This window comes from Monomorium pharaonis, chromosome 5 (assembly GCF_013373865.1).
Source record: "Monomorium pharaonis isolate MP-MQ-018 chromosome 5, ASM1337386v2, whole genome shotgun sequence".
NCBI classification, from domain to species: domain Eukaryota; kingdom Metazoa; phylum Arthropoda; class Insecta; order Hymenoptera; family Formicidae; genus Monomorium; species Monomorium pharaonis.
Genome location: NC_050471.1, coordinates 18,292,653 through 18,316,141, shown reverse-complemented (window position 1 = coordinate 18,316,141; position 23,489 = coordinate 18,292,653). Strand labels below are relative to the sequence as shown.

Genomic DNA, 23,489 nt, shown 5'->3' with positions numbered 1-23,489 from the left:
ATTTTTTGCTACCTGTGCGTCGAAATATTGATTGCTTTATGTGAAGTGACACATGAGAAAAGGACTATTTTTGATGCACTGAAGCGAAAATGTAATTATCAATTTTTTATTTTATATATTTTTATATTTTATATTTTTTTTAAATATTATGTATTATATATTATATTTTAGACTGCATTCTAATAAATATTGTTAGTAGTGTAACGTACGCGGGAACATTAAAACTTAAATTGCAATAATTATTTTAAACTGAAGCTTGATATTGCAATGCATGAGTATTGATTTCTTATTCGATTACTGATGATACCAGGTGCGGGTCGATATCGGAATCAAAATCGATAGAGCATAGGGTTACACCCTGAGACAAAACCTTCCTCCTCCACTAAGAATTAAGTTTGCGTAGGGGAAAAAAGGTAGAGGGAAAATAAATATGAATAAGGAAATCAAAACGCTTAAACTGAGTATTGTTCAGCTCAGTACGGTTTAGTCTCGATCTTTGTCGGAATTTTTAAATCTTAGTTTACCGAACGAGTCTCTTGATCTGCAGTTAGCCTGTAGCATCACTCGAGTCTTAAACCTTAGGATTTGTTGTTTCGAAATCAGATTTTCGGAATAAAGGTAATTAACTTGATTTCTCTTTCAAGATCATTTAAGCTCCTTTCTAATTCTGTCGCTGCTATTCGAGTGGCAACAAATCAAATCAAACTCTGTCGCTGCCGAGAGCATTGAGACAGATCTTTCGGGTCCTGTCGCTGACGTTAGCGTGGCAACAGATTTGAATCCTGACTCTTCCTCAGGTGTGGCAACTAAGTATTATTAATATTAATCTAACTATAAAATATTTAATGCCCAAAAATGATGGTAAATGTGTAAGAATTAAAAGATTGAGATATCAAATAAATCAAGCAATAATCTCAAATCGCGATTCTCTGAGATTAATTACTGAATTAGATAAACTTTTAACTCAATCTCCTGAAAAATTTAAAGAACAAAATAATTATAAACTCATCAGGATTGATTTTGAAATTAACTTTCCCCTAAAAATATCAAGAAAACAGATCCTTGTTATCAAATTTATAAAATTCGTTACCTTTTTAGTGAAGATTAATTTTCTCACAAACTTGTCCATCCACGGGTAAATTACTTAAGAGGTTACACCAACCTAGCAGAAAAAAAAATTTGATTTTTTTTTTATTACATTTTCTTGAAGCTTCAAGTTTCGAGAATATATCCTGAAAGTTTTATGTTGATATCTGAAAAAATGCCGGAAGTACAGAGAGTTGAGTAAAACGGGATCGAACGTTCGAGTGCTCGAATTGGAGCAATATCAACATAAATCGCCACTGGACGATGATGTGATTAAAGCCATTCGTCCAATATTTGAAAACAACTTTCTAGTGATAATTTACTAGAGAAATGCGTCGGTGGATTTACGCAAAACGTTAACGAAAGTTTGAACAATCTGATTTGGCGCATAGCGCCAAAAGTGCAGCACAGCGGTGCACACGTTGTGCAAATTGTTGCCAATATTGCTGCATACACATTTAATGAAGATGCTGCCGCATATTTATTAATGATAATAAAAGAATTGTGCTGCATATTGCGAAAATCAAGACCGAGCGCGCATCAATGTGGCCGAAGTACGAGCGCAGAAGGCGACGCGCGAAGAAAAGATTGCTCGCTGTCAACAAAAGTCTTCACAAAGCACTGCTGTTATTGATGTGGAAGGAATCTCATATGGCCCCAGAATTGTCGACTAGAGGTAAAGTGCAAAATTCGGCTATTAACAATAGTAGAACTAAACTTGAAACTTTAAACGCGTTTTTCTCAAAACATGGTTTTCAAAGTCGGTGACCACCAGATCTCAAAAACTAATGGATGGATCGTTTTCAAATTTTTACACAATACTCTCAGAAACATTCTTTTGTCGGTGACGATCTATTTTTTTTTTAATCGGTCTTCATTAAAAAATAAAAAAATGAAAAGGACAAAAATTTTTCGTTTTTTTTTTTAATTTTAACTTCAACTCATTGCCATTTTGTAACAAACGATAAAATCGACAATCGGCGATCGTCACCGACAAACCACTACTGTTAACTTAAAAACACCATTTTGTTTTTTTGTTTCAGATGGATCGTTTAGACGGGACAGTGGTCACCGCAAAATGCGTTTTTCCAAACCTCAATGTGTGTCGGCGGCCATATTTCTGCTTTCCGTCGCCATTGTTTAATAAAAAAATTTTTTTTATATTGTCGAAACATAAGTCAATAATCACCCAAAATTTCATTTAATTCCCACTACCCGTTTAGGAGGAATAAAATATCAAAGTTAGGCCTGTTTTTCGACCGTCTAGGTTGGTGTAACTCCTTAAATGTATTGACCCAAAACGGACATTAAAATCAGAACTTGACAGTAGAAGAAACTAGTTGAGTAATTTTTTAATAATGAACTTATAACCGCCAATCGTAATTGGTCCGTTTTGCTATGAATAGCTGTGGGATTCAGAGTTTAGGCGGCGGACGTGAAATAAAGACAAGTGATGTTCTCTTAAATTGCTAATCTTTATTATAATGAAACATTGTGGTCCCTAAGCTAATATGTACAGTGCCTTATGCTAATATACATATACATGTGTTCTCGTTTTGCGAGATGGTCGACGTGACGTTGTCTCCTCGTTGTTGCCGTTCTTCTCTAGTTGGCGCCAAGGATTTTCGAGCTGCACCCGACCCGAACTTCATTTTACTTCCGAACGCCTTTCCATCATCTTTTTTCTGGAAATGATCAGCTTCCTGAGCAATGACATCGACTTCACAGAGTTCCTTGCTGAGATCTTCCCGTTGCTTTAACTTCTCGCGATCCTCTTCTTCCCGAAGAGTCTTACGTCCTTCCTTTTTGTTCTTTGGAGGGATGGGATAAACTATATGGACCCGTTCAGTTACAAGAGGATTATCCCCATCTTGGCATTTACTTTTCGTCTCACGGAAAAACCACGCTTAAAAATCGTGAGCGAGACGGATTTTAGTGAAGGATTTTTCTCAGGAAAACCAAACGGTCTGTGTCACCCTCCAAAGGTCGTTTATTTCCGCAACGTAAAGTAACTTAAAGAAAACGAAACATCCTCAAGCAGTATAAAAACATTAACATTAAAACTTACTTGAAACTTTTTTTACTTGAAGGGCTTTTCTTAGAAATGCAAAATTTACAAGTCCAACTCTCAATATTTTATTTGCAAGTAGCTCAATAAAAACGCCTGTGGATTTTTTCTAAAGTCTTATTTACTCCGAAATGTAAGCAGCCAGAAGCAGCATTCTCAAGAATTTCCTTTATCCGTTTACGTGGGACAATTAATTGGAATATCTTCGAATAAAAATTAGGTGCATCCCATCTCTTATGTGACACTCCGTTTTTTAAGGTTAAAGCTTTCCGATATGACCAATAAAGCTGAGCTGAAATATCCTCTGGGGCTAACTCCGAATGTGAAGGACGTAATTCTACTTTCTTACTTTGATAGATCAAAGAAATATTCTCCATTTGATCTTTACGTTATTTTTTAAGAGTTTCCTCGGTTAAAATTATCCTAGCCACAGTATTTATCGTTCTCTCAGTAAATTTCTCAATATTTTTACAATAAACACAACCCTTTGTTTCACACTCCCATCTTGAGAGACCATCAATGTTTTTATAAACCATCCCCCTCCGATGAACTAGCTCGAAATCATATTCCTGGAGTTTCTCAAGCCAACGAGTTAATTGCCCTTAAGCTCTCTGAACGACATCTAAGGGAAATGTGATCCATATGGATGATAAACTTCCGCTCTAACAAATAATGACGAAAAGATTTTAAAGAGTCGACTATTGCCAAAAGTTCCTGACGGGTTATACAATCATTTATCTTTATTTTGCTGAGAACACGGCTAAAATAAGTTATCACCCTTTTCTTACCGTTTTGTCTCTGGGAAAAAATTTAGCTAATTTCGATTTAGAACGCGTCGGTGTCCAAAATAAATTTCCCCTCCCCTTTAGGAAAAGAGGACAGGTCACGAAGACAATACTTGCTTTAATTCCTCAAACGCAACCTGACATTTTTCATCCCATGAAAATTTAACTTGATTTTCTGTAAGAACATAGAGAGGTTTTGCCAATGAAGAAAATCCTTTGACGTATCTCCTACAATAAGAGCAAAAACCTAAAAAGCTCCACAATTTGTTTCTTGTTATGAGGAACTGGCCAATTCTTTATCGCCGAAATCTTCTCAGGGTCAGTAAAAATACCCTTCGCTGAAATCACATGGCCCAAATATTTAATTCTTTTACCAAAGAAAACGCACTTTAGATTAACCTTTAGATTCGCCAATCTCAACCTTTGAAATACTAACCTCAGGTTCTTTCATATTTTTATGAAATTTTTTCCGAAGATAATAACGTCATTTGAGTAAATCAAACAGATTTTATTTAAAATTCCTTCGAGAACCTTTTCCATCATCCGCTCAAAAGTTGCGGGAGCGTTACATAATCCGAAAGGTCACAGTAAATTGCCAAAAATCCCTACTTATAGAAAACGCTGTCTTTTCCTTATATTCTTTGCGAATCTTAATCTATCAATATCCACTCTTAAGATCGAGCGTCGTAAACCGAGTATTTTCAGATAATTGATCTAGAATATCATCTATCCTGAGAAGAGGAAAACGATCCTTCATCGTAACAATATTTTACTTATGATAATCAACGTAGGATCTTATTGATCTATCTTCTTTTTTAACCAGAACTGTTGAAAAGACCCACGGACTGTGAGACTTTTCTATAACTTCTTGTTTCTTCATTTTTTCTAAAATTCCGTTTACTTTCTCCCTCAAAAGGAGCGGGATATATCGTGGAACCTGCTTAATGGGAGGAAAATCTTTCACATTTATTTTATGAGCTACAACATAACTATTATCAGCTGCTATGTTTATAGTAAAAACGTTCTAAAATTTTCTCAAGAAATTGATAAAAATTTCTTTTTGTTTCTTGTCCAAATTTTTTGAATTACTCTTATGAACTTCTTTCACAATTTTAGGAACAACTTTCTCGGAGGAATTTTTTATTTGACTACAATTCAAAATTTTTCCCTTTCCGAATTTTTCTAAGTCTAATATTTCCGCAAAAATTCCTCCTAAATTTAACATTTCCAAGAAATCGGCATTCAACAAACAATCGTCGTTCATCTCGACCACAATGAACTTTCATACAAACCGTAAATAAAATTGATCTTTTTTCCTCCGTTGGATAACACAAACAACTGTTCTTCTCTCGAATTTTCTTTTTTCTTTTCCGACGAGTCTACTATTTATCAAGAAAACGTCGGAGCCCATGGTGCCAATTCTAAATAAACAATCTTTCGTATCTGCTTTCCTTTTAAAACAAAAATCCTGAGAATTTTCCTTAACTCTTTTAACAAATTTTTTTTACAAAATTTTTCGGAGTATCATTTACACGAGCTCACCTCACCTTGACGAGATCGACTATTCCGCATTTTCCTCCGTTTCCGGACACTTAAAACGGAAATAACTGTCCTTCCCGCACGACCAACACTCTTTCCCGTTTGTGCTTTTTCTTTAAAGTTTTCTCCATTCGCTTTTACTTTAAAGTTTTCTCCATTACGCTCGTTCTTTTTTTCCACGAAATTTTCTCGTTTTTCTTTATTCTTTTTTTTTCGTTTCCCGTTTGCGCATTGCTTTCCAAAATTTTCTTTCTGATTTTCCCTTATGTACTCACTACGCCTATCAAAATTGTCCCTTTGTATAATTTTAACTGCTTTAGCCTTTTCTATTGCGAGTTTCAAAGAGTTTACTCCCTCTAATTGTAGAATTCTTCTTACAAACCCGTCCGCGAGCGCAAAAATGAACTGCGCGTACGCGATTTTATTACGGAATGCCGTAAAAGGGCATTTCGGATACGCTAAACGCACGAGTTTTTCTAATTTTACCCCGAAAGTCGCGAAATTCTTCCCGAACTTTTGTTTCCGATTTGTAAAAAGAGAATACGAATTTACAGAATTCATCCTCTGAAACGTAATTTTAATTTTGAAACAAGCTTCCCAAATTCCAGATTACCAAAATTTTCCAAAGACTCTAAAACCGAACGAGTCTTTCCTCTAAGGCACAAAATGTCTTCTCTGAATCACTCCACGAATGCGTGTTTGCAATGAAATCAAATTGAGAGAGGAATTCTTGCAACGAAATCGTCCCATCAAACGTATCCAGCTTCAGCTTATATCCAAGTCCAGCGCGAATTCTTCCCTCGGCGAGATTGTCCGTCCTCCCATTCTCGCGAGAAAAAAAATTATTGGAGGGACTTTACTTTTTTTTTCCTGTCGCTCTTGCACCTTGCGTACGCCTTGGAGTTGCTGCACGCTCTCTCGAAGACGTTGGACCTCCTCATCTCGGCGTTGCAGCGTCTTCATAAATTCTTGCCGCGCCTATTCGTCGCGCATTTGCCGGAGTTTGTCCATTAAGATTTGAAATTCCGGCGTGGTTGCACTCGCAGAGAGCTCCGAAGTATCACTGCGCCTCCTTTTCACCGACATACGTTGAAGAGAACGACCTCCCTCTCCCATTACATCCACCGAAGAACTCATTGTCTCCATGACGTTTCTTAGGACGAGCCTCCAAAATGTAGCGCTTCCCGCGACGCGCACTTGCACTCGCCAGCACTACAAATCTGCTCTCGATCGCGCACCCATTCTTTTACTCTAGATTGAAAATTTGTCCTGGATGATTATATTTTGACATGAGATTCGTATTTAACAACTCAAAATATATAAGAATTGCTGAGTCTTTATACCAGCACAGAGTATTTGTTATTTTTTGTGGATGTGCATTATTGAATTATTAATTGATTTTTAAAGTTTGACGTATTACAACCAATTTTAAACAACTTTGTATTTAATGTTTTTAACATTGTTTGGTAAATATACCGATCAGGGGAGCCCTCCTCGATGACCTTGGCCTTGACATATGTTGTCAAGGTTACTTTCCTGAGTAATCTTGAAAAGATTTTAGCCGTCGCTCGTAAGATTCGTCAAAAAGTTATTAAGAAAAAAAAGTTTCATAAATACGACACATAATTATTTAGTATAGGAGTATATCAGATGAGTTTGCAATTTTCCACGTGTAGCGAGGTCCACTCCCTCCTGCTTACAGAGCGAAATGACGTCCACGCTTGTACTTTACCACAAGGGTTTGCGACATTAGATTTGAAATTGTGGTCAAATAGCGAATTTAAAATGTTTGGGTTAGGAAAAAATATGGGGAGGGAGTGCAGGGGGAGGGGCAGAGCCCTTCCCCGCCCATGCGTTCTAAGAATAACCCAACCACTTTTATGTCGCTATTTGGATAATGTGACAACATTGAAAACGAACAGCGTGGATCTTTTGTAGAGATGTATATGTTAATTGTATTTTGTTAAAGCAGCGACTTTCACGCGTTGTAAATAGGAGAAGATGTTTATGGATCTTGCTTTGCGTAGAAAGTCAAAAATCCATATGGTATAATACATAAATACTTTATTCAATAACATTATTATTAATGGGATAAATTTTAGCGACATAAAACTGGTTAGGTTATTCTTAGAAAACGCGTGGGCGGGGGAGGAGCTCTGCCTCTTCCTTTGCACCCCTTTCCCGTATTTTTTTCTAACCTAACCTAACCTAAACATTTCAAATTCGCTATTTAACCACAATTTCAAATCTAATGTCGCAAACCCTTGTGGTAAACTACAAGCGTGGACGTCGTTTCGCTGTATAAGCAGAGGGGATGGACCTCGCTACACATGGAAAGTTACAAACTCATCTAATATACTCCTATACTGAATAATTATGTGTCGTATTTATGAAACTTTTTTTGTTAATAACTTTTTAACGAATCACGAGCGACGGCTAAAATCTTTTCAAGGTCACTCAGGAGGGATAACATATGTCAAGGCCAAGGTCATCGGGGCGGGCTCCTTGATCGGTATATTTACCCATTATTTTATACTTTAATATTTTAAAGGAGATTTTTGCGAAAGATCTTTGGGTAATTATTTAGTTTAGGCCCTAAACTAAATAATTAAGTTATAAGAACCCCCCTAATAATCCCCCTAAACTTTAGACACCGCGCCGACCTTGACCTTGACATACGTTATCAAGGACATGACCCTAAGTAACTTTTTCTTATAACTTAATCGGCGGTCATTGTTTGTTAAAAAATCAACAAAAAAAGTTTGAAAAATATTTATAGACAGAATAGAATAGAACAACACGCACACACGCACGCACACGCACGCGCGGGGAGGTGCAAAGGTGAACGTGTAGGCGGGGAAGGGTCTTTGCCCCTCTTCCCGCACCCCCTTTCTGTAATTTTTTCTAACTCTAACTCAACGAATTTTATGTCGCTATTTGGATAATGCGAAACATTGGAAACGAACAGCGTGGAGCTTGTTTGGCGTGGAAAGTCGCAAACACATTCAGCACTTTTACCGTAATATTAATAAACGCTTGCACTGTACCACATGGGATTGTGACTTTCACAAGATCCATGTTGTTCATTTTCAATTCTTTCGCATTAACGAAATAGCGACATAAAATTGGTTGGGTTAGGAAAAATTACGGAGAGGGGGTGCAGGGGCTCTACCCCTCCCGCCCACGCATTCTCTATACTATATAACTTCATAATTTTTCGTGCAAAACGTGATCTTTATGAACATGTAGTTTTGGAAAATTATATGTAATTTATGTAACTTCTTGTTTATAACCTTTTAATAAACCATGAGTGAGACGGCTAAAACCTTTTATACATTACTCAGGATTATGATCTTGACAACATATGTCAAGATCAAGGTTATTGGAACTGGGTCCCCTATTCGGCATTTTTACCGAAAATCTATTAATTTATGCGTGCTTTATAAAAATTAATGCGGGGATGTAGGAGATGTAGGGGAAGGGCAAAGCCCTTTCCTTGTACCCGGCTCACAGGTTCTCTGCACCACATGGATTTGCAACATTAAGTAAAACAGAGATATCATGTATCGTATTTATACAACTTTTTTTGTTAAGAGAGGAAACTTGTGTAAATGACCTGTTTTTTAGAAATTTTTGGAAGAAGAATTAATGGATGAAATCATTTGAAATTTTGTGTTTTTTATTGACATTACTAATTATAAGATATAATTTTTTTGTTAGTAAATATCGACAAATAAGCTAGCAATGGCGGCTCAAAAATGGCAAAGTGCGGCGGGACAAATGGAATCCGCAAAAATGGTCTAAAATAGAAAATCCAAAATTATTTCTTTAATTTATGTCAAAACGCATTGCATAAACCTCCAATATTATTCAAATTTACAAAATTGCAAAAACGACAATGTTTTAAAAAAGAATTGACTTTTTTTAAATGAATAATTGCTCATAAGTTTTGTTCAACGTTAAAAATTAAAATTTGGAGAGTTTCATGCAATGGCTAATAAGTTGAAGAATATTCACTGAAAGTTTCATCGAAATCGGTCGAGTAGTTTTCGAGCAATCCGTCCCGGCGCGAAAAATTTAGCGTTTCAAGAAAAACGCATTTAAAGTTAACACGACCGTTAAACTCAAACAAACAAATAAATATAAAGAAACTTGCACTTTCTTCTGTCTTTTTCTTCCTTTCATCGTTATAAAAAATATCGACGGTTAAGCGCCCACCGCATGCCGTATACACTCTCCGCTCAGAGCGACCGTTTCGCTTTTTAACGGAAATAACATAAAAGGAAGTCTCAAATCGGTTTTTGCTATTTTTTTTATATTCTACGGAAGATTTCCTAGAAGTTTAAGCAAAAAAAAAATTGCTAAAAAGTTTTGATCTACACGAGTTTTCTTTCTCAATAACTTTTTAACTATGACCGCCGATTAAGTTATAAGAAAAAGTTACTTAGGATCATGTCCTTGACAATATATATCAAGGTCAAGGTTATCGGCGCGGTGTCCCCTAAACTAAATAATTACCGATCTTTGTGTTTGTATTTTTCCGTTGGTTATTTTAAATTTGATGCAAAGCAAACTTAAAAAGTCAACGTGAAATAGCTTCGAGAGAGGATGCAATTAAAATACATTCTCTAATTCTACATCAATTAAACGTTTCTGATTTTAGCCCAATGATAAGATATGCATGATTTGCTTTAAAATTACTTGAAGAAAGTATTGTTTTTTTTAATGCGAATGATTTATGTTTTCCTGTATTCTTTTTCTTTTCAAAAACCGTGCAACTATAAAGAAGCTTTCATAAGATGCTCATGGTGTTTCCAAATTTTATGCTTTAAATGCTTTTATGCTAAGTATTAGCCTAAAGAATACAAAGAGTACAAAAGAAAAAAAATATATGACTTTAATAAAATAAAATTAAACATTTTTTACCGATTATTTTTATTCTATTTTTCTATTACAGAACAAAATTAAATTTAATTAAAATTAATAAAAATGCCGTAAAATATTTATTCACCATAAGGAATTAAAAACATTTACTATTTTATTTTAAAAAGTGGAATGCAAACTTGGATCGTATGAGTTACGCAGACTGTCCAGTGAATTGTATTCGACTGTTTGGCAAATGTTCAAAGTTCTCAGTATACTGGGTGATCTCAAATCACTTTTTTGTCCTTAAAATGTTGTATTCCTGACTTAATTTTGAGACGATTTTTCTCTTCTGAAAACTTTATTTGAAGCTTAGTTTTTGAATTATTAAAAAAAAAAATAGTTGTCATATTACGGGTTGGGTACACAAGAGGTAGACAAGCGCTGCGCAACTGTTAGACGCGAACATGTATGCGCGCGTATTTACGTATAGACGTTGCTTGATCATACAAGCGTCCCGCGTCTGACGGTAAGTTGCGCCGCCCTTGCCAACTTCTTGTACCGTAATATGACAACTATTTCATTTAATAATTTAAAAACTAAGTTTCAGATAAGTTTTTTTTTTTTTTCCCCCATTAGTAGCGCAAGTAAAGATAGTGACACAATCGCACAGTAACATTTATTATTTGTTGATGTTTTAAAAAAATTTTTTTTTTAACTGTATGACTTGATAAAACAGTTCAGTATTATTATACTGTTGCGCTGTTTTTTTGTCAAATTAAATGTAATATTTAAATTATATCAAAAAAGTGAAGTCAGTCTATAGATCTAGGTGATATTAAAAAACCATCCTACCCCATCTGCTTCTATAAATAGACTTATCTTTATAGAAATTAGATTGTAATTTGTAAAAGCAAATTGTATCAAAATTTTCTTTTTTTAATCATTAATATTAGGTACTAAAATTTAATTTCAAAGAATTTTTTGTGAAAATAAACGTATTTTAAAACAAAGTGATAAGTACATGTTATTCAAAATATTGTCTATCTTTAGCTACAACTTTTTTTTATCTTTTTGGTAAAAGATGGATTTTTCGGCAGAAGAATGACTCGTCTTTTGAGGCTTTCTATGAATCGAGTCATTTTTTGATATCTTCAAAAGAACTGAGGAAGGGTGGTTCTGCATAGATTGAAACAAGTAATAATCAGAAGGAGCAATATCTGGCGAATATCGCGCGCGCGGATGTAATAGAACATCCCATCCCAGCAGCTCTAGCATTTCCTTGACCGGTTTAGCGACATGTGGCCGAGAATCGTCATGTTGGAAAATTATTTTGTCGTGTCTTTTGACGTATTTATCGACTTCAAACGTTTAGAGACGGCCATTTCAGTCACATTTAATATATGCTTTTTCCAATTCTTTAAGCGTTTGACAGTCCAGCAATGCCTCCAATTGTTCGTCTTTAAACTTTTTCGGTTGGTCAGGGCGCTTTTTGTTTTCTGAAAAAATAAAAAAATCCTTACTTTTGAATCGTCTAAACCAGTACTCACAAGTTGAAATCGATGGAGCACAATCCCCATGAGTCTTGGACAGCAAACGAAGACTTTCAGTTGTCGAGATTTCTTCAAATGGAAGCAAAAAAGTAACGCTTTCTGCAAATTGCGTTTTGTTGGCACAAAACTTGACATATTTAATGCTAAAAAAATATGTTGCTTACACTTCGAATAAATGACACCCACCGATTCTTAAAGCTTAATGACAGGGGTTTTAACTGAAGTTGGTTTCAGTATGAACGATGCCCTCAGGTGCTCATTACGCTATTTCTTTTAAATTCTTTAAAATTAAGTTTAGTACACAATATCATTATTAGAATGCAGTATTCATTACCGCAAAAAATGGTTTAAAATCTATAGTTAACGTTATATATATTGTTGTGCTCGCTAGATTAGTTAGCTGTCCTGACCGATCAATATATTGATTTTTTTAGAAGATCGTTGTCAGCTGTCGTGAGTTGACCGCGGATAAACAATGAATTGAAGCTCGGTCTCGCACTAAAAAGGACGCATTTTGACACGCTTGCAAAAGTTTAATAAAGTTCGTAGTTGAAGTGTGTGTGCGCAATTGTGCATGCTGCTTGCGTGCGTGCGTAGATGGGAGGGTGGGAGAGGGTTGGGGGTGAACGAATTTTTTCCCTTATCAATCTAACGGGCACAAAACTATGCACATATATTGTATTATAAAAAAAAGTTGTATTACAGATATCAAGATTACGTCTGTCTGATTTATTTACGTATTGTTTACATTATGTTTATACGAATCTTGTTTATGTACAATACAGTAAGATTGTTATAATATACAAGATTATTACATATATTATTCAAGAAAAATTATTGGACAATATAAAAAAGTAAACTTGGTGATTGTTAAATCTTTGTAAAATATTAAAACTAATTACTTTTAGTATTGTAAAAAAGTAAGAAAAAATAACGCATTATAATTTTTTAAATAATAGTAATGATAATAATAATAATATGTTGCTTTTTTAAATCAGTAACGAATAATGGTAACGCATTACTTTTATGAAGTAGTGTCTCCAATTCTAGTTATGTAAGATGTTTATATATTTACACAAGTTACAATTATTTGTTATATCTAAATAATATGTTTACAGCGAAAAAAGTAATGATAACGAAAATTCTTGTGCAAGAGTAGATGCCATCCTTATTCGACGCAAGGATTCCAAAAGCCATGTAAAAGGTAATGATACAAAATAATATGCAATTTAATTTTTTTGTAACTAATTTTGCATTTCCCAAGTAACAATTTGGCATCGTATAGACGTCCAAACGACATTTATTCTGTATGCACAACTATCTGTTTAACAGCTGTGTGAAGTTGCTCCCCCTCCTCCACAATTAAAATTTAATAACAACCATAACTATTTGATTGGTAGTCGTTTGGTGGTATTTGGTAGTCTCTTCCCGACGTTTGGTAGTCCAAACTGTAATAAATAATATTGTTGCATGCATCGCCCGGTATGGTGCTCGGCCGCGCGAGTTAGCTGGTCCAGCAGATCAATATTATCATTGCGTTAAAATTGTGTATTAAAAGTGCGTTCGCTCTTGTCACTCATTTGCTTCTATACATTGTCTACGCACTCACTCGAATTCTCGTTTGTTCGCGGGAAATAACACTCGCGTTAGGAAGAAAAACGGAATTTATATGAGCACACACAAATATACGAGCTTAACAGCTCGAGAACCATCACTAACAACAACGCTTTGTGATCTGCTGGATCAGCTGACTCACGCGGCCGAGCATTATACGGGCGACACTTGTAACACTGCCCCTCCCCCCTTTTTCAGAATTGTTGTCTCGACCAATTAAGGGGGGAGGCACGAACTCCTGACGCTTCTTTGCGCTACCCCGAGCTGCTGCAACGGAATACTGAATGGCATCAGCTCTGATACCGAAACACGAAGAAGGTCCTTTGGATGGTATCTTCTTCTCACAATCAGAGTTGAGCATGCTTTCTTGAAAATTTCTTACACCCTTTTCTCCTGCATATCTCTAATAATTTTCTCTATTTCCGCATTTGGAAAGGAAACACGTCGGGAAACCTGCTTAAGAAATACGTGTTTTCTAAATTTATTACATGTTCCACGACATCACAGTTTTCCGCGACAATTTTTTCAGAAAACTGATGTTAAAAAATTGGATGGTTCAACCTAAGTAGTATAAAGAAAAAATCACAAATTTAAGGTAAAACTTTTAATCAAATTCTACCTAAGTGGTATATACTTTTGGATGGTTCAACCTAAGTATTATATACTAAGTGTGTCAAATTCAACCTAAATAATATATACTAAGTGTGTCAAATTTAACTTAAGTAATATATATTCCTGAAATTAAAGTTTATACTCACACACACAAAATAACTTCTCCACAAAAAATAGTGATATCTAAATATTTTGCGCCAATTATAAAAACAAATATTTTTATAGAAACTGAAACATTATTATTATTCTTTAGCCAGTTTTTATAATACAAAACAATTTTTTAGATTTGATACTATAAAATGAGAGTATTACGTTTTTTTTCTCTTTACAAAAGTAATGATATATATAGAACATGCGTCAAATATAAAGTAGATGTTCATACGAATTAGAACATCTACTTTGTTTTTCTTTGGCTAACATTTATAGTTTAATTTTTTATTTAGTCCGTATCAGAGATTCATATTGAGATTGAATTGAAATGTAACCAATTAGTTGGTCAAATTCTAATTCAATCTCAATCTTAATCTCTAGTCTGATATAGCTTTGATTGTTTTAAGTTTGTCTTTAGATACAATTTCGTTAATTACGAAGTATTTTAACGATAAACTTAAGAAAATTCTTAAATATAAGATTAAACTATAAATATTAGCCTTTTGTATTAAATTATTGGCTGCTGTCCGCCGAAACAAGGCTGCTGTGCGCCTGCAAAGAACAATTGTCAGGAAGCATATTGGCAAGAAATAAAAGAGATAATATTGAGCTGGCAAATAAGTTTTAATACAAATAAATTATAAATATTACAAATAAATACTTTACTACAAATAAATATTTTACTACAAAAACTTGGCGCTGCTAAACCGAATAATTTGCTTTAATACAAAATTATTTTCTTACAATCTAACTTATATACTAAAATAATACTTACATACTAATACATATGACACACGCACTCATGAGAGAGAGAGAGAGAGAGAGAGAGAGAGAGAGAGAGAGAGAGAGAGAGAGAGAGAGAGAGAGAGAGAGAGAGAGAGAGAGAGAGAAAGAAAACGTACGTACGCAAGAGGCAGATATTAACCGCTTCCTTAAGGGGTTACGCCAACCTAGCGGAAAAAAAAATCGATTTTTTTAAATTACATTTTCTTGAAGCTTCAAGTTTCGAGAATATATCCTGAAAGTTTTATGTTGATATCTGAAAAAATGCCGGAATTACAGAGAGTTGAGTAAAACGGGATCGAGCGTTCGAGTGCTCGAATTGGAGCAATATCAACATAAATCGCCACTGGACGATGATGTGATTAAAGCCATTCGTCCAATATTTGAAAACAACTTTCTAGTGATAATTTACTGGAGAAATGCGTCGATGGATTTACGCAAAACGTTAACGAAAGTTTGAACAATCTGATTTGGCGCATAGCGCCAAAAGTGCAGCACAGCGGTGCACACGTTGTGCAAATTGCTGCCAATATTGCTGCATACACATTTAATGAAGATGCTGCCGCATATTTATTAATGATAATAAAAGAATTGTGCTACATATTGCGAAAATCAAGACCGAGCGCGCATCAATGTGGCCGAAGTACGAGCGCAGAAGGCGACGCGCGAAGAAAAGACTGCTCGCTGTCAATAAAAGTCTTCACAAAGCACTGCTGTTATTGATGTGGAAGGAATCTCATATGGCCCCAGGTCGACTAGAGGTAAAGTGCAAAATTTGGCTATTAACAATAGTAGAACTAAACTTGAAACTTTAAACGCGTTTTTCTCAAAACATGGTTTTCAAAGTCGGTGACCACCAGATCTCAAAAACTAATGGATGGATCGTTTTCAAATTTTTACACAATACTCTCAGAAACATTCTTTTGTCGGTGACGATCTATTTTTTTTAAATCGGTCTTTATTAAAAAATAAAAAAATGAAAAGGACAAAAATTTTTCGTTTTTTCTTTTTAATTTTAACTTCAACTCATCGCCATTTTGTAACAAACGATAAAATCGACAATCGGCGATCGTCACCGACAAACCACTACTGTTAACTTAAAAACACCATTTTGTTTTTTTGTTTCAGATGGATCGTTTAGACGAGACAGTGGTCACCGCAAAATGCGTTTTTCCAAACCTCAATGTGTGTCGGCGGCCATATTTCTGCTTTCCGTCGCCATTGTTTAATAAAAAATTTTTTTTTATATTGTCGAAACATAAGTCAATAATCACCCAAAATTTCATTTAATTCCCACTACCCGTTTAGGAGGAATAAAATATCAAAGTTAGGCCTGTTTTTCGACCGTCTAGGTTGGTGTAACCCCTTAAAGATAAATCGCTTCTTTATAAACTAAGTTTATATACTAAACTTAAGTAAATCGCTTCTTTATAAACTAAGTTATATACTAAACACACACACACACACGCGCGCGCGCGCGCGCGCACATTCAGATGCACCTACAAAAGAAAAAGAAAGAGCTTGCAAATTATTCGGTTTAGCAGCGTCAAGTTTTTGTAGTAAAATATTTATTTGTAGTAAAGTATTTATTTGTAATATTTATAATTTATTTGTATTAAAACTTATTTGCCAGCTCAATATTATCTCTTTTATTTCTTGCCAATATGCTTCCTGACAATTGTTCTTTGCAGGCGCACAGCAGCCTTGTTTCGGCGGACAGCAGCCAATAATTTAATACAAAAGGCTAATATTTATAGTTTAATCTTATATTTAAGAATTTTCTTAAGTTTATTGTTAAAATACTTCGTAATTAACGAAATTGTATCTAAAGACAAACTTAAAACAATCAAAGCTATATCAGACTAGAGATTGAGATTGAGATTGAATTAGAATTTGACCAACTAATTGGTTACATTTCAATTCAATCTCAATATGAATCTCTGATACGGACTAAATAAAAAATTAAACTATAAATGCTAGCCAAAGAAAAACAAAGTAGATGTTCTAATTCGTATGAACATCTACTTTATATTTGGCGCATGTTCTATATATATCATTACTTTTGTAAAGAGAAAAAAAACGTAATACTCTCATTTTATAGTATCAAATCTAAAAAATTGTTTTGTATTATAAAAACTGGCTAAAGAATAATAATAATGTTTCAGTTTCTATAAAAATATTTGTTTTTATAATTGGCGCAAAATATTTAGATATCACTATTTTTTGTGGAGAAGTTATTTTGTGTGTGTGAGTATAAACTTTAATTTCAGGAATATATATTACTTAAGTTAAATTTGACACACTTAGTATATATTATTTAGGTTGAATTTGACACACTTAGTATATAATACTTAGGTTGAACCATCCAAAAGTACATACCACTTAAGTTGAATTTGATTAAAAGTTTTATCTATAATTTGTGATTTTTTTCTTGTATTACTTAGGTTGAACCATCCAATAATTTTTTTGCTTAAAGGAAAAACCAAGCACTTGGCGCCTTTTTTTTAATCTTTTTAAAAAATTTTGTTGGGATATCACGCATTTTGTAGTGTTTATAGACCACTTAGATTGAATTTGATGTATGTATCACTTAGATTGAATTTAATGAAAAGTATCTTATTTGATACATAAGTAAATTTTTTTTTTCTATTCCATAATATATAATTTAGGTTGAATTTGATCAAAAGTTTTATCTTGAATTTTGTAAATTTTTCGTTAAAGGAAACCCATACACTTGGCGCTTCTTTTTATTATTTTACAATTGTGTAATCAGAAAACACATCATGCGGCTTTCCTGAAAAATCATTAAATAAATGATTTAACCTCTACTACACATGTCACTTGATACGAGCTGATCCGTGGCCCGAGCAACCTATGTGACCCATTAATCATCAACACCAATGTAAAATTAAAATAAAATAGCTTTCTGATTTTGCATTAGTGTCGATGAGAGATGAGATGTATGATATAGAAGAATTGTGTATTGGTTAAATGTTGCTGTAATTGTCAATCAATATTAATAACTGTTAATTAGATCTAACAAAATTTCAAATGAATAGTTTTAATAATACTATTTTTATTCTTTACTAGTAACATATAATTGTATCTTGGTGACAAAAGTAATACCTTGGAGATGGTTCTTATCCTTACAACATTATCATTGACACTTACAGCAATAATACACATTTTACATCATGCAACATCTCATCTACCTCATTGACACCAGTGTAAAATCTGAGTTATGTTACTCTCTGATTAATTAATTTTACATTGGTGTCAATGATTAATTGATAATTACAGCAATACACAATTGTACATCACACAACATCTCATCTATTTTATCAACACAAGTGTAAAATCTTAATGTACTATGTTACTCTCTGATTAATTAATTTTACGTTGGTGTCGATGATTAAATAGATGAGATGTTAAAAAATCAACATAACCTCACACTATACATGTCACTTCGTGTGAGCTGGTACATGGCACGAGCGAGCGATTGGCGACCCATGTGATTTATACACTATGCTATAGCAGTGCTGTTAGAAAGGGTCCACTTCTTCGCGCATGCGCGCTGTAGCGGCCATTATCCAGTGCCGAAATATGGGTACTAGTTTTGGCGGTATTTTGTGGAGACAATATCGGCAGTGGAAGTTAATGTTTGAGAGAAAGAAAAAGTGTGTGTTGTGCGTGCGTGCGTGTGTAACCGCATACACATCCATACACTCTTATTTTATCTTACATTAAATTCTTTATTAATTTTTTTTAAATTTTTAGAAAACTCGGACCATACGGCACCCTTAGATGACAGATTTAGGTACTGCTCTGACGTGCTCTTAATCCGCATGCGCGCAGAAGTAGACCCTTTCTAACAGCATTATAGTAAAGATGCGAACGCCACATAGTAGATGCGCGAGATGGAATTTCGTTTAGAGATCTCTAAAGAGATCTCTACTTCGATTTTAGATTTGATGGGCACTTTTTCCCCAGAAGAATATCTCAAGACATTCTTTATCCTACATAGGCCATGCTGGGTAGTTACCACCCATTGTAATTTTTAAATAGCTGTATTTATGAAATTATGAAAGATATGTTAACAAATAAGATCAGGGATAAACTTGAATGTTTAAAAAATGTATTCTAATATTTTTAAACCAAAAGTCGGAAAACGTTAATACTTAAAAAATTCTTGAATCTTGTATAATTAGAAAAAAATTTTTTACTAAATAAATTATAACTTTTTTAATTTTTAATATTTTTAGTTCAAAATTTATATTTTTATTATTCAAGTCTTGTATTTTAAGAAAAAAAGTATTTGATTTTCTTTTAAAAAAGGGTATTTATGGGGTGGCTACCACCCAGCTACACTGGGTGGCTACCACTTTACTTTGTCTTCGGACGGCTGCCAAAAATGTTATAACGCGACTTTTAGTTACAGAATAGTACAAGAGCATAGTTGAAATCTTTAATTACCAGACTAACCTTTAACTACTAGATGGCATTTCTAGTGTCATTTTTTCTTAGATTAGAAAGATATAGAGTGTTGAATTTAAACGATAGGTGGTAACTACTTTTAGTGACCTCGAAGAGTTAAACTAAACTTAATCCTATAAACGAAAGAACCATCAATAAAAATTTAATACTCCTCTCCAAAAAGTTGTTCTCTTCCCGTTGAGAGCAACTGGGCCTTGTTTCCCTTATTTTCGCACGGAAGCCAACATTCAGAGGACTTATTTTTTCTTTTTGTACGTACTCCTTGTAACGAAAATTTTTTTCTTCCTTACCTTCCTCCTCTTCACTCTTCTCCCTTACCTTCTTTTTTTTAATCTGTCTTTTTGAAAATTTCTTTTTGTGAACTGAAAATCTCTTCTTTTTATAACCCTTCCCCTAAATAATATTAACGGTCTTCACTCTCTCGATAACCAATTCCAAAGAGGTAATACCCTCCAACTGTAAAGTTCTTTTTATAAAATCATCGGAGAGAGAAGTAATGAATTGCGCGCACACTATCTTGTCTCGGCGAAAGGACACTCGGGATAGGATAAACGAAAAAGTCTTTTCAACTTTGAACCGTAAGAAATCTTTCTCTTTTTTTCGTTTTTGACAGGTAAATTGCGAATAAAAATTTTGAGTAAGTTTTCCTTTCCTGAAACGCAATTCTAGCTTAGATTCGAGCTTGGAAAACTAAATTTTCTAAATCAATGGATTCTAGTACAGAAAGCGCTTTTCCTTGCAAACGTGAGATTAAAATGACCGTTTTCGACGCGTTATTCTAACGATTTGCGCGCACAACTAGATTAAATTGTTAGACTAGATTAAATTGTTAGAAAAATTTTCGTGAGGCGCCGAGCCGTCAAAAGTATCAGGTTTAATTTTCATTCCCTACCTCTCTTGCGCTACGCCCGCACACACTTCTTTTGCGCCTTCGAATTGCATCGCTTCGTCCAAATTTCTGGCGAAAGTTAGATTAAAATTTGAACTTAGCTGTGGCTCCTCCAACTTCAACAGGGCTGCTTTGCGCTCGAGGAAATGAGTCTCGATCTCTGCGCGAAAGGTCTGCTGTTCCTGTCGCTCCGGCCTCCGTTCATCTTGCAGCTGCTGCAGTTTTAACAGTACGACTTCCATCGCGCTCGTCTCTGCAGGAATCGTCGCCGCGACTTCAAGAGCGGGTCTTCCTCAGCGAGTGTGTCACGAAAACTTCTCGATGTCTTAAAATTTCTGTCGGCTCGTTTGCTCATTTGTTATCTCGGACGAGCCCCCAAAAAGTGTTTCGCTTCTCGCGTCACTTTCGCACTTCCGAACACTTCGCTTCTTCTCTCTCTCTCTCTCATCAGCCTTAGTTCTCCAGAGGATCCACTGATGACGTCTGTGATCGGGCTTGATCATTACCTAACGATACATTTTGGTTATATCACCGATCAAAACGTATGAATGCTATTTAAAGCTTAGAAGGATTTCCATGAGCTCTGGTTGGATAGCGGATCCAACTAACAAGAGGTTATTCAGAAATTTCTCTGACTTAGTTTGACTGGACGCGTCGAATACCTTACGTAATTTTGTGATCGTAGATGACTCCTTAAGGACGGCGTGGTGTGGTATATATGTAAACTTCTTACTCGTGGTTTCTGGAAGAGAAGACATGTGATCAAGTGTAAGATATTTATCCATGAACTTGAAGTATACCGCGAATAATTCTGTGGATTTTTTGAATTGTCGTTCCATATGGCGAAGTCGCTTGAACGCACTAGCCTTGGAGTCGCCAAGTTGGACTGGGTCTTCGCGAAAAGGTAGTGGCATTTCAAATCGTCCATCATGGGTGCGTTTGTGTTCATTGACAAACAGCTGCTCGCACTTAAATTTCTCGTTAAACAGAAGTCTCTTGGTTGGCATATCCTTGATGAGTCAGAATTTCTCGATCTGTGACTGCAAGTCGTCAGACCGGACGAATCCGCACAATCAATGATTGTTGGTAGCCCTTGAATTATTGGAGCTTCCTATCTGTCCACACAGTATTCAGCCGAGTTTTGTTTGATGAAGTGAGTTGTCTTGCTCCCAGTTGAATCCTATTAGTTTCGAGGATGTCCCAGAAGATGAGCGCGCCTAGCAGTAAGTCGACCTGTTGTGGAATGTGGTAGGATCTGCCAATTTAATATTGTCCAGAATATTTACGAACTTGGTATTCATGAGATTGGAAGGGATGGATCTAGTGATTGATCTGCAATCAAAAAATTTACGTTCTTTTTGTAAGTCGAGGCAGTTGATTTTACTGTTTTAGCAGTGCCTAGGATCTGTGATTCTGTAAAATTGAGATCTGAAATATCGTGTCTTAAATTTTTGACGTTTAGAACTAGACGCTTGCAAAGTGATGCAGAAATAAAGTTAGACTGCGCGCCGTTATTGAGTAGTGCTTCGTGATGTCTACCGGCATTGTCTCGTATATAAACGATTGACAGAAGAGAACGCCAGAATTATTTCTAATCGTACCTACTGCGTTGATTGACGTGGATGTAGTTGAATCTTTTTTTTTTTTTTTTTGTTGATCCGTTGCTTGTCTGTATTGAATTATTGTGTAAATTGCTATGACGTTCGAATGAAGAAAGATGTGGTGTTTTTTTTAATAATGTCGACATGTACCGGATATACAATCCGATAGCTTGTGTTTGGAACGTCAACAATTAGAGCAAAGGTTAAGTCGTTTTACTTCGTTGAATCATGAATATATTGTGAGTTTTTTTAAAAACTTTGCATGAATATATTCTATGATTTTGACTGCAAATTGCACACACCTTTGCTTCGGTCGTAGCGAGATGAGACATAGTTGTACCTTTGCCCGTGTTGGCGTGATTTCTGTATCGAAAGTTTCGAGGTTGTTGACTTCGTGGGTGAAGGGTGTACGAAAAATTGATATCGAGCCTACAGAAAATTGATTAATTGTTCAGTTGTTTTTAACTTTTATTTGATTACTTTCAATTCCCATTCCTTCTTAGATACAGAATCGAACTTGCTCGTAATTAAATAAATGAGAAGTGTGTCCCATTTTTCGGTGGGCTCATCGAAATTTGTAAAGGCGCGCAGATTTTTCTGAAAACTATCCAAGAGCACACGCAACAATTTCGAGAATTCCTTGACAATAGGAGTTAGATTAAATAATTCCTGCACGTGATGAAGGACTGTCAAACGCTTGTTCTCGAAACGCCTCCTGAGTATATCCAATGCGATTGGATAATTTTTGGCTATGACCTGTAGAGAATTAACAACTTGCGCTACCGGACCAGACAGCGCAGAGAGAAGGTAATAAAATCTTTGTACGTCATTGTTTGTGAGAAGAGAATTTGTGTCGACAGTGGCTTTAAATTTATCGTAAAACTGTTGTCAATTTTTGTACGTTCCGTTGAAGGTAGGCAGTGGCATCACCGGTAACCGCACTATCGCTTGATCATTCGGAATCGAGCCGGATGTGCGCGTCCGCGACTTGGAAATTCTGAGCGCCACGGATTCGGTTGGATAATCCTTGAAGCGTGTTCTGTGATTTTGGCTCGATTTGAGTTGCGAAAAATGCTTCTTCAAACGTTTCTTTCTGCGTAACGTCTGGTTCCGGAAGTAATGCGTCGATATTAGTTTGCAATTTGTGGTACTCTTGCCACAATTCGTTGAACTTCTCCAGCTTCAAGATGTCGGCGCTGCGTGATTGATAATCCAAGTTGTTGGCCCATTGTGTCCAAGCGCCTGAAGCGGGTTGCGTGGCCGAAAATGGCGTCTTGTGCCGTTCGGCGTTTCCTCGTAGCGATGATCTCTGATTTCAATGGCTGAGTACGTCAATGTTTGGAGTCATCGCGTGCGAGATGAATGTGTGAGATTGACTGTGTTTCTTGTTTGTGTGAGACTCACAGTCATGTAGATGTTAAGCAATAAGCCCGAGATTGTGCTTGTCTCGAG

At 35.3% G+C, this 23,489-nt stretch overlaps 1 protein-coding gene across 21 annotated transcripts in view; it reads left to right on the top strand.

Annotated features, from left to right (window-relative positions):
- Positions 1-23,489, top strand: part of LOC105833808 (molybdopterin synthase catalytic subunit) — a 123,295-nt gene that overhangs the window by 74,058 nt on the left and 25,748 nt on the right. For 17 of the 21 annotated variants that reach the window (XM_036287621.1, XM_036287609.1, XM_036287620.1 and 14 more), the window contains one exon: positions 13,013-13,098. In XM_036287621.1, coding sequence (XP_036143514.1) covers positions 13,013-13,098 — 86 coding nt within the window. Of the gene's footprint in view, positions 1-13,012; positions 13,099-13,706; positions 13,861-23,489 lie in introns of all 21 variants that reach the window. The other 4 variants (XR_004963469.1, XR_004963468.1, XR_004963471.1 and 1 more) reach the window with 1 other exon arrangement.